This window comes from Atta colombica, unplaced genomic scaffold (assembly GCF_001594045.1).
Source record: "Atta colombica isolate Treedump-2 unplaced genomic scaffold, Acol1.0 scaffold252, whole genome shotgun sequence".
Taxonomy (NCBI): Eukaryota; Metazoa; Arthropoda; class Insecta; order Hymenoptera; family Formicidae; genus Atta; species Atta colombica.
This window is the reverse complement of record NW_017259351.1, coordinates 683,114-693,511: the sequence shown is the minus strand read 5'-3', so window position 1 is coordinate 693,511 and position 10,398 is coordinate 683,114. Positions and strand designations below refer to the sequence as shown.

Below are 10,398 nucleotides of genomic sequence, written 5' to 3'. Positions count from 1 at the left end.
TATATATATATATATATACACATATATCTATATTGGATATAAAGGACGAAATAAAAAAATTTACGCAAATCACGTCCGCAATTATTTCCGTCTGTTGCAAGTAATTATTTTCACAAGAACATATTTGCGATAAAAACTACGATGCGGAAATAGTTATGCTTTAAAAAGAATATTCTCTAAAACGCATATTAATTACTTTTGTTTAACTATCAAGCAATCGAAAGTGTATGTTAAATACATTTGAGTCTCAAAAATTTTCTATTAATTTTTAATTGATCACATAGCTAAAGATTGTATTTTAATTATTTGAACACTATTTTCTAAATAATTTTTTAGATGAAGATATTTTTATAGAACTATAATGATGTTTCATAATGGTCATGATCGAGATAATGATCATGATCGAGTATGTCAGATTTGACGTCATCAACAGCAAATTCTTCATATGGAGCTAAAACAATTAATATTTTCTATTTGTGTCTAACATAATTATAGTATGTATTGATCATTTAAAAATAATATTATAAATAATCTCTAAAAATACAAAAATATTTTAAAATTATATCAAATTATCACAATGTTTCTAATTTAAATTATTATATTCAAGCAGAACAACAAGTTACAATAACGTTAAAAAAAAACATTAAAGTGAATCGTAACTGATTAAAAACTATCTTTTAGTAATCATTTTGGAGTTACTTTGATGTCATGATGATGACTCGTATTACGTTTGGATCTTCCTTTTCAGGTATTTCTATTTTATTGCAAAAATCACATCAATTTTTTACGAGCATGATCGATTTAATGAAAATTTACGTTTTTATTTACCGGAATGAGACATGATGTGATCTACGTCATTGTCTGATTCCACAATTGGGATGATTCTCTCATGATGGTGCTCTACATCAACCTCCTGAATTTCTGCGGGATCTCCATAGTTTGCGGGCAATTCTATAGCATCGTGATTATTAAGCTGCACATTTTGATAACTTGTAGCGCCATAGCCATGATAAATCGCATGATGCGAGTAATCCTCATTTGGTATTATGCCCGCCTTGCAAACCGCAATTAATAGAGAGAGAAACAACTGGAATACAATAAATTTAAACACACTATGACGAAAAAGACGTAAGTTAATTTAATTTTTTATGTTAATTTTGTTAAAGTATACCGACGATTTTTAATTCGTATACGATCTTTCGAGTCGAACTAAGATTAAATATTAACACAATTTTAAATAATAATTCATCATAAAGTTTATATAAAAAAAAATATTAGAGCATTTTTAGATTTAATTACTCGATTTTTCCAATTATTCGTTGCGACAAATTCTTACGCAATATATGAAATTATATACAATTCTTTTATGCACGTCACAATTACACGATGAAAAAGACATTATAAAATTATGTTCTTCTTTTACGTCACTTTTATATAGTTTCCACTGTTTTCTTAATAATTTCTTCAGCGTTCACTTACATAGTAACTCATAATGAATTCACTTCTCGGACAGAGCTCAGTAGATTCTATTATACTGAAAGTATCTTCTCATAGATGTCTATTTTATACAACGGTGGCCGCGTAATTGCGTAAGTTTTATGTGAATATTACGCATCATGGGCGGATGTTTACAATTCGTGCTTCATGGCGTGGATTCATGTGGACGCGAATTCATAGCACGTTTGTACATGGGTATGGGAAAGCCGGCCGGTTATATCCGCGAATGTGCATGTGTAGGCCATTTCAAAACGCCAAGATAGTTCACCGTTTCATTGTCGAATTATGCAACTCCGTCCGAGCGGTGTTGTGCGTAAGTGAGTGACGAAATTGTGCGATTCTTCGAAATCTCGAAAATAAGTAGAAAGCTTATCAGCGCGGTGCTATTAATTCCAACTCCAGTAAAGTATTGATTTTATGCAATCGGTTTCTGACGCGAAAAAACGGAAAGAAAAATTCTTCGGTGATCTGTGATAAAGACTGTCATACAAGTAGTCTCATTTCTTCTTTCAAATACGGAAAGAAGGAAATATTTAAAAATTTAGCCAAATCTCAAAATAATTTTAAATAATCAAAATGATTGTGTAAGAAACTTAAGTGATGAACAATGTTACAAAAAATTTTAATATTCGAACAATCAGTTTGAGTGTCCTACATATAATTATTTTGATAAATTATTTTTTATCTGTATTTAATTGAATGTTTAGATACTTTTCAATAAAATCAACTTTTTTGTATAGAAGTTTCGTGATAAATTTTTACCACGAAACTTTTTTGAATTATACATTAATATAACATATACATTAATAATTAAATGTCTTGTTAAATGAAATTAAAATTATGCATAATTATATATTTGTATTTTATAATTGTGATCTAAACTCTGTAATTATGATGTGTAATGTTTAATGATGCGATTCAATTCCTGAGAACAATTAAAGAAGCTTAATAATAGTGGGATTTCATAGCTTAAAGAATTATGATTTCGATGCACTCTAGATAAGCGGAAGATGTCCGCAACTTCGTAACGTTAATTATACGCTTATGAAATTTCTATGCATAATTGTTTCTCTAGAAAGTCTGAAAGAGTAGCGATATTTTACGGTTGGAAAGTTTCGGCACTAAGATCGTTCAGTATTTATAATCTTTATGTGAATCTTATCAAGAGAGTATTAAGATATTCACAGAATAAAGATTTACGTTTTGAAAAACATCGTTTTAAAGATTAATTAGAATTCCTTAATTAAGAAGCAAGGTAATTATTCACGTAAATTGAGAATTTAAATAATATAAAATCTAAATTCATTTTATAATATAAATTATGCGTTTATGTTATTAACTAATATTTATTAAACGCACAATTATTTTCATACTTTCAATTATGATTTATGCTCGTATAAATTTTGTTTTTATATTGAGAAGAAATGGATTGAATTTTAATAAATACTAGAATAGTGCCAACTAAACATTCACTTACAGTAAATAAATATTTACTTAAGAAAAAATTATTATTAAATTAAATTAATAGTTCTTGTACCAAAAAATGTATCTTTACATTTAATAAGTATTTAGTTGATACTTTTCAAACAAAAAATTTATTAAAATTTAAAATACTTTTTTTCGGTATACTACAGACTGAAGGTCTCCGTTCAGATTGAAGAAAATGTCAAGAAAATGTATTGTAAAATTTCAAAATTTAAGAAAAAATTAATACGAGGAAATGATAAAGAAAAATAATTTTATTATATTCTCCAGATTAAATTTGTATCAGTTTTGACAATTCGCTTCCTTTCATTTTGACAACTCGTAGCATTTCCTGATTCTTATGAATACATTGCATTGTTCTGATATAACATTTTACATACAATTTCACAATTTACAATTTTCCATTGCATTTTACAAGTTTCATATTTTCAATTTAGAAAATGTTGGTCAATGTGAGTCAACATGAAATCATCATTTGATCTTAAGCACATTTAGATATGTTCTCATTTTGCGCAGCTTGACATATCAATATCGATCAAGCATTCTATGCACAATGAGGCTTAACTATAATGGAATCGTGATCCGGTTGCGGAGCAAACAAAGGTGATGGTGCATGAACCACAGGTTTCACGTAGGACTCCTGCGGTGCCTGCACGTGCATCACTTTCGGCGACGCGTACTGAATGGCGGGCGCATGGACCAGCGGTTTCTGGTACAATATCTGAGCAGCGGGTGCCTCGTACTTCTTAAGGAGGATCTTCGGCATCACATCGTCGTATATAGGGCTCTGGTACGTGGGTGCGTAATGCAGCGGCTTCTGGTAAATCGGTGCGTAGGACGGCGCGATAGGGTTCTGATAGATGGGCATCATGGGTTTGATGTATTGCAACGATTGATGCTGCGCATGGTAATTCACCACGGGAGTCGTCGGTTTCACGTACGTGATGGTCGGCTTTTGCACCACAGAGGGATAGGCGTGAGACTGTTGGATGTACTGTTGCAGGTGAGCTAAAGGTGCTATGCCCAGCTCTTTCTTCAAATAGGCCGGTTGGACTAGGGGCTTAACGTAGACCTGCGGTGGTGAGTAAGCGGGAACATGCGGATAGAGTGATTGATGAATAGATTCGCAAGGTTGGTGAATAGACTCTCTCTTTGCCTTCAACATTGAAGCGTCCAATGTTTTATCCAGCGACTCGACCGGCATATCTATGTGCATCCCAGTTTCCGAGCGCACCATTGACAGCCACAATAAGCATGGTATCTAGAAATTAGATTATATAAGGTTAAATTGTTATGAATGATGTAAACAAGAACTTGCTAAAAAAAGATCCGTGTGTGTGTGTGTGTACAAAATCAAGTATAGAATGTGTAAAATATTTAATATATTTGAAGTATATTTAAAAATCATACTTTTTAAATTTTGTAAAAAAAATACACGTTTGCAAGTATTATGTTGCATATTCGCTAACTATATACAAATATTTTGTTTGATAATTAATATATTAAGTACCATTTAGAAATTAAATTAAACTCTTTGGGGGAGTTCTCTTAATCAAAATTAATTCTCTGGGAATCTATTTTTATAATTTATTCTCAATCTGAAAACTATAAAATAAAAAGTACACTGAATACTCTATTTCCTAACTCTACTTGGAATCGTTTTATCAGATATTATATGGGTATTGTATAAGAATATATAGGTATTGTATAAGAATATACATAAAAATTGTATATAAAAATGAACGTATTATAATAATTTTTTTAAATTGAAATAGATATTGAGAAAGATAATAGAAGCAAGTAAAAGTAAATATCTTTATTAAAAAAGTTATAGCATAGTTAGGTAAAAAAAACTTCTGGAATGCCATACTCAGGTGGCATCAAAGGATTAAATTTATCACAGAGCAATATTATATCGGTGTGCTTACCAGTAGTCTGAACATGATTTTGCTTCTGTTTCTGTTGAATTGCACAACGACCAATAGATCGGGAGTTCTGGACCAAACTAGAAGCGCGTCACTTGTAGTCCTCGGTTTTATAAACTTTTGCTCCACTTAAAGAGGGCAAGTTTCTTGCTGAAGTCGAATGTGATTCCCTTAAGCGGCGTAAAAAGCGGTCGCTAGATCCATGATGCAATCGTACGCGCCCCGGTATTTCCTGAATAAATTCTGTGACAACGTGAGTGAGTGACCACCTCGAGAATGGCGACACATTGCGTCGTTGACATTATTCGTCGTCGTTTATCCACGCGGTGGACACGCCAATCTGCCGTACAAGCCGAACACTATATCGTGAAATATCGCCTGAAGTGCCGCCTGTAGGAAAATAGTTACGTATATAATTTATAATAATTATGGATTTCACGTTTGGGCAAAAAATCACGCGCACCTGAAGTATTTATTGTATGCAACCCTATGTCGCCGGGAGCATTGAAATCTCAGAGATTTAAAATTTTTTAGAAAATTAGTATACAAAAAAGATTTATAAAAAAAATACTAGTGTAACTATGCACATGCATATTATATATGTATATTATATATTTAATTCAATACTTAATTTATTTATCAGATATTTAATTATACAAATAATTTATGTAATATGCATTTTTATCATCTTATATATACTTATGCTATATCTAATGTTGTTATCTATGTTTTTAAGAAATTATTTTGTTTATTACATTATTTAATTCAAACATGTTTATCAAAAATATAAAAAAACGGATAAAAAAAATTTAGCTAAATACAGATCTAAAAAATAATTTTGTTTAATTATAAAAATAATTGTATAGAATACTTAAACTGATTGCTAGATGATAAAAATTTTTTGTAGCATTACTTATGCTTGAGATTCCTACATAATTATTTTGATCCAACAAAATTATTTTCAGATCTGTCTAATTAAATTATTTTCAGATCTATCTAATTAAATTTTATAATACTTTAGCAAAATTATCTATTTTTTCTGTATAATTATCAATTAAATATCTATGTAATTAATTTTTCTATGATTTTAAACTTATTTAACCATAACTAGTGCTTGTATAAGAAGAAACAATTTATTTACCAATTTGTTTAACAATTTATTTAACAAATATAAATGTTATATTTAAACAATAAACTATGTACATTCATCACAACGCTTATGACTTAATATTGCTCGTGTAACGTTTGTCGCTATTTTTGGCATAAAGATACTGAAGAAAATCGCCCAAAATGAATCAATGCTTCTTCCAGTGTCCTGAACCATGTCCTGAGCTCTTATGATGAAAAATGTGCTTGTACACTGGGACGTGAACTGGATACGGTTTAGGTATTGGCACTGGAAAGTGCTTTTCCACTGTCACTGGGTACGGCTTCTCGACGACATATGGTACCTGCAACGCAATAGATATTCACAAAGTTTAATAAAGAATATTTTATTTTAGGAACATTAATTATTCTATAATCATTGATCTCTTTTAATATCACGATACTTTATATAGATCATCAATATTTAAAATTTTAAAAACACAATTAATTTAAATAATATAACAATATAACATTTTTATAATATTAAAGTAATATAATATTTTTCTATATAATCTTGTTTCTTATTAGCTGTTTAAGAAAATAATAATATACTTATAATATCACAAAGTAAAAATTATATTGTACTAGGTGCGTATCTAACGGTTTTCTTTACAAACGATTTATAAAATTTCATATAATCTTTTAAAAATATTTATTTACAATACAAACCTTCTTCTCCACGACATACGGTTCCGGTTTCTCTATGGGTATCTCAATGTGTTTAATAACTTCCACGGGTACCGGATGTGGAACTGCGACTTCGACTTGATAGGGTTGAGGTATCGGAATTTTAATTTGCTGAGGGACTGGAACGGCAACTGGATGCGGAATTGGTATTGCGTATTTCTTGTAGATAGGTATCTCCACTGGCTTAGAAGTTTCGTGATACGTAGTACTACTGTGATCCTCATCGTGATAAGAAGCCCACACTGCGGCCACCATTGTGGCAAGTACCTACAAGTGTAAGTGAGTCATTAAAATCACCGAGTTCCGAAGTAGAATGTCGCCAAGATCGTTATTCGTAAGCGCTTTCTAGTCGTGATGCCCGCGATAGTAAACTCTTCTTCTAGACAGTTTCACGAGATAACTGTATCTAGTTGAACGCGCAGATCACTCGTTTTTCTAATCGCCTACCAAACCATATTCGGAATGGTGTCACGCAGAATGTAGTAATTTCGTAAGAAATAACTAATTGCAACCTTGTCTTGTTTATCGATTGAATTACTCTTCGTGAAAAAAGTAAGATTTGTTTTTCTGCTTTCCCTTTATACAAAAAATTAATGATTACTTAACATTTATGAAAAAAATAAATTAAAATTAAATATTTGACTGTTGCTGTCATTTTCAAGAAATAATATGGTACAAAAAAATGTATCATACAAGAACGTATTTAGATAACAAAAAATTGCTTTTCTTTACTTAATTAATAAAAAAATTTATTTAAAATAATTTTAATATAAATTAATAAATATTTGTTAGGTATTATATTCTAAAAACTAATATCGTCTGTTAATAACTGCAAGTATAATAATTTAATTATATGTATAACAAATAATCCTCCTCTAGAAATATAATGCAAAAACACGTAAAACTAAATGCACAGTACAATTTTCAATGTGACGAAAGTACTCACAAAAAGTCTCATGATTTACGAAATCACGCCCCGAAAACACTGTCGAGACAATTGATTCTGCGATACTCGTCCGTGGAAACGCGCAATAGATTCTACGATGCTTTCAAAGTCATGGCTAACTCTTTATATACCAGCACTACTTTCTCCCTTCTCTTCATTACGTTGATTATAACAATTCGCTATATTCAAGTGCACTCTTGCACGTACAAATGCCAGCACGAATATAACGATAAATACCGAGAGTGTAATTGTGATCCATGTTCTTCACGTTCACCAAAATTAAAATGCATGAAATAAATTACTAAAACTTTATGTTATAGGTAATTTTCGATATGCCTAGGATTTCTGGATAGATAATAAACTATCCGACTGCATATTAATTATCTTTTCATACTTAAGATCATTATACATGCATATGCACGTGTTACAACAGTGGTAGAATGTAAAGAATATAACAAAGTAATATTTTATAACCATTATTAATTAACATCTTAATTAACATCTTAATTAATAATAGCTTGTCTCTAATTTGAATACCATAACGAAACAATTTGATGAATAGGAGTCTTTAATAGCTATCGACAATTAACATCATTATATGTATTTTTAGTATTAATATATAAGATTGTATAACAAACATATTTGTAGCAAATCTTCTTCAGCAAAATTGAAATTGATTTTTTTATCAATCAATAGAATTATATAATTTTTGATAAAATATATCTGTTTTAGAAATATTATTTAAATGTAATTTTTTATTTTTTTTTTATTTTCTGTGAATAAATATATTGTATATAACCTTTTATTGTGCAGAATTTCGAGATAAGAAAAAGATTATCCATTTGAATCATTAACAAATTAGATATTGTGTAATAATGTTAGTAGTTTGTTGCACGCATCATTTACACTAAATACATAACACTAATTATGTGATATAATTTGTGATATAATTTTAAATTGCACATATATGTAAAAAATATTATAAAACTATACTAGTTTTAATATTCTTTATTATTAAACTCATTATTATTAATAAAATCTTTATATAATATTATTTAAAATTTTACAGTAAAATTAGAGAAAAGATTATTTTTTTTTAATGAAAAGACTAATGTTAACAAAGATGTAATAAAGAGAGAGTGATCATTATTAACATTAAACAAAAAGTTATATGATTATTGCGTATGAAACTTTCCATCTGTTTACTAGCTATTATACTGTAGCTTCTGGAATCGGGAATCATCATAAACTAGTCAGGACTAATAACTTTAGCAAACATCGGGGGTTTTTGTTATTGTGTTTTTGTTATTTTCAGTGCTTTAATGCTATTTTCACTGCTGAGAAGATAAAAAGGGGCAGATATAAATGCATTGTGATAATGACAATCTGCATACTTTATCATTTTTACTATCGCTTCTGTTGCTTTTAACAAGTTATTCTTTCAATGATAAATCAGGTAATAAAGTAATTCTCACAGACATAAGGAGAGAGTTTCTCTGGTGTAGTTACATGCAATTGTTCTTCAGTTGCGCTATTCTTTCATGCTCGCAATTGCGTGTATCAACTCGTGAGACGAAGATCAACATAAATGTAGTAATGTGGTAATGTCATGGTCTAGTTTACTTGTTCAACAATCTGTGAATAAACATGATTGCAATTCATCACCAAAATGCAGATGTTCATGCAACCAACAGAATATTGTGAGAGCACATCTTATTATTTCACTGAATATTGAAGATTATTTACACACTGGCACACCTAATTTTCTTCTTTAAAAATTTAAAACTCAATTTTAGTTATACAGTTTTTCTAGTAAAATTAGTCCATATACAACAATGTATGTTTGAGAGCTAATTAAAAAACTAAAAACTGAAAGATTGAATTATGTTTATTTTTAATGACACTTGTCATTAATATACATGATAAATTTATAGTATCTAAAAATTTAAAGATTTTGCTGAAATATCTATTATATATTATAAAAATTTAGATAAATACAAATCTAAAAATAATTTTGTTGAACTATCAAAGTAATTATGTAAGAAACTCGAGCATGATAAACAATTCTGCAAAAATTTGACATTTCTAGCAACTAGTTCGAGCGTCCTATATAAATTGATACTTCAACAAAATTATCTTTAAATCTGTATCTAGCTAAATTTTTAGATACTTCAGAAAAACCGTTCTTATTAATTAATCTTTTTAATTAATTAATCTTTTTAAAGCATTTTAACGTTACAAAGTATGTTACTTTAATTAACAAAGTAATTTTTTGAACAAGAAAAAACATTTAGTATTTTTGTGACAGTAATGAATCATAAATCGTAGAATATATATCACAAGTGATAAAACGGCTATAGGCATCATGGCTGCATCAAATCGACGCAAGTAATTGATGCAGAGGTAACGATTTATGAAAGGCACCAACGCCGAGGGTGTGGTCGCGCGACAGCGAGAGGGGATTGAATCGTGTGCGATGCTATCGCCGAGCGAAACAGTGAAAGTGCACCTCAAGTAAAAGTGGTTTCGCACGTCGATGTAAGAATGCGCGCCATGCTCATTACGGTGAATCGAGACTGCGCGCGAGCCTCCCTCATGGTTGCTGCAGCAGTCGGCGAGAAAACGAACAGATTACATATTTTTACAAATTACATTTTGTAGATTATATTTATTTTACACGGAAATTTATTGTGATTATTATTATATGATTAT

At 29.8% G+C, this 10,398-nt stretch overlaps 3 protein-coding genes across 3 annotated transcripts; all 3 read right to left on the bottom strand.

Annotated features, from left to right (window-relative positions):
- Positions 1 to 356: 356 nt before the first annotated feature.
- Positions 357 to 1,850, bottom strand: LOC108689011. The gene is made up of 3 exons (XM_018195592.1): positions 1,480 to 1,850; positions 829 to 1,087; positions 357 to 451 (listed from the first exon to the last, which is right to left on the bottom strand). Exons 1-3 carry the CDS (start codon positions 1,489 to 1,491, stop codon positions 357 to 359), a joined length of 366 nt encoding a protein of 121 aa, XP_018051081.1. The 5' UTR covers positions 1,492 to 1,850.
- A 1,374-nt stretch (positions 1,851 to 3,224) lies between these two features.
- LOC108689009 (repetitive proline-rich cell wall protein-like) lies at positions 3,225 to 4,974 on the bottom strand. Its single transcript, XM_018195590.1, has 2 exons — positions 4,911 to 4,974; positions 3,225 to 4,243 (listed from the first exon to the last, which is right to left on the bottom strand). Exons 1-2 carry the CDS (start codon positions 4,923 to 4,925, stop codon positions 3,527 to 3,529), a joined length of 732 nt encoding a protein of 243 aa, XP_018051079.1. The 5' UTR covers positions 4,926 to 4,974; the 3' UTR covers positions 3,225 to 3,526.
- Positions 4,975 to 6,043: 1,069 nt separating this feature from the next.
- Positions 6,044 to 7,771, bottom strand: LOC108689002 (mantle protein-like). Its single transcript, XM_018195583.1, has 3 exons — positions 7,687 to 7,771; positions 6,723 to 7,007; positions 6,044 to 6,358 (listed from the first exon to the last, which is right to left on the bottom strand). Exons 1-3 carry the CDS (start codon positions 7,696 to 7,698, stop codon positions 6,203 to 6,205), a joined length of 453 nt encoding a protein of 150 aa, XP_018051072.1. The 5' UTR covers positions 7,699 to 7,771; the 3' UTR covers positions 6,044 to 6,202.
- Between the last annotated feature and the right edge of the window lie 2,627 nt (positions 7,772 to 10,398).

Bases quoted from the DNA above. Each gene is read 5' to 3' on its own strand.
- LOC108689002 (XM_018195583.1), bottom strand. The intron at 6,359-6,722 runs GTTTGTATTGTA...ATTGCGTTGCAG, and splicing joins CGTATGTCGTGGAGAAGAAG to GTACCATATGTCGTCGAGAA.
- LOC108689011 (XM_018195592.1), bottom strand. The intron at 452-828 runs GTAAATAAAAAC...TAATTGTTTTAG, and splicing joins TCACATCATGTCTCATTCCG to CTCCATATGAAGAATTTGCT.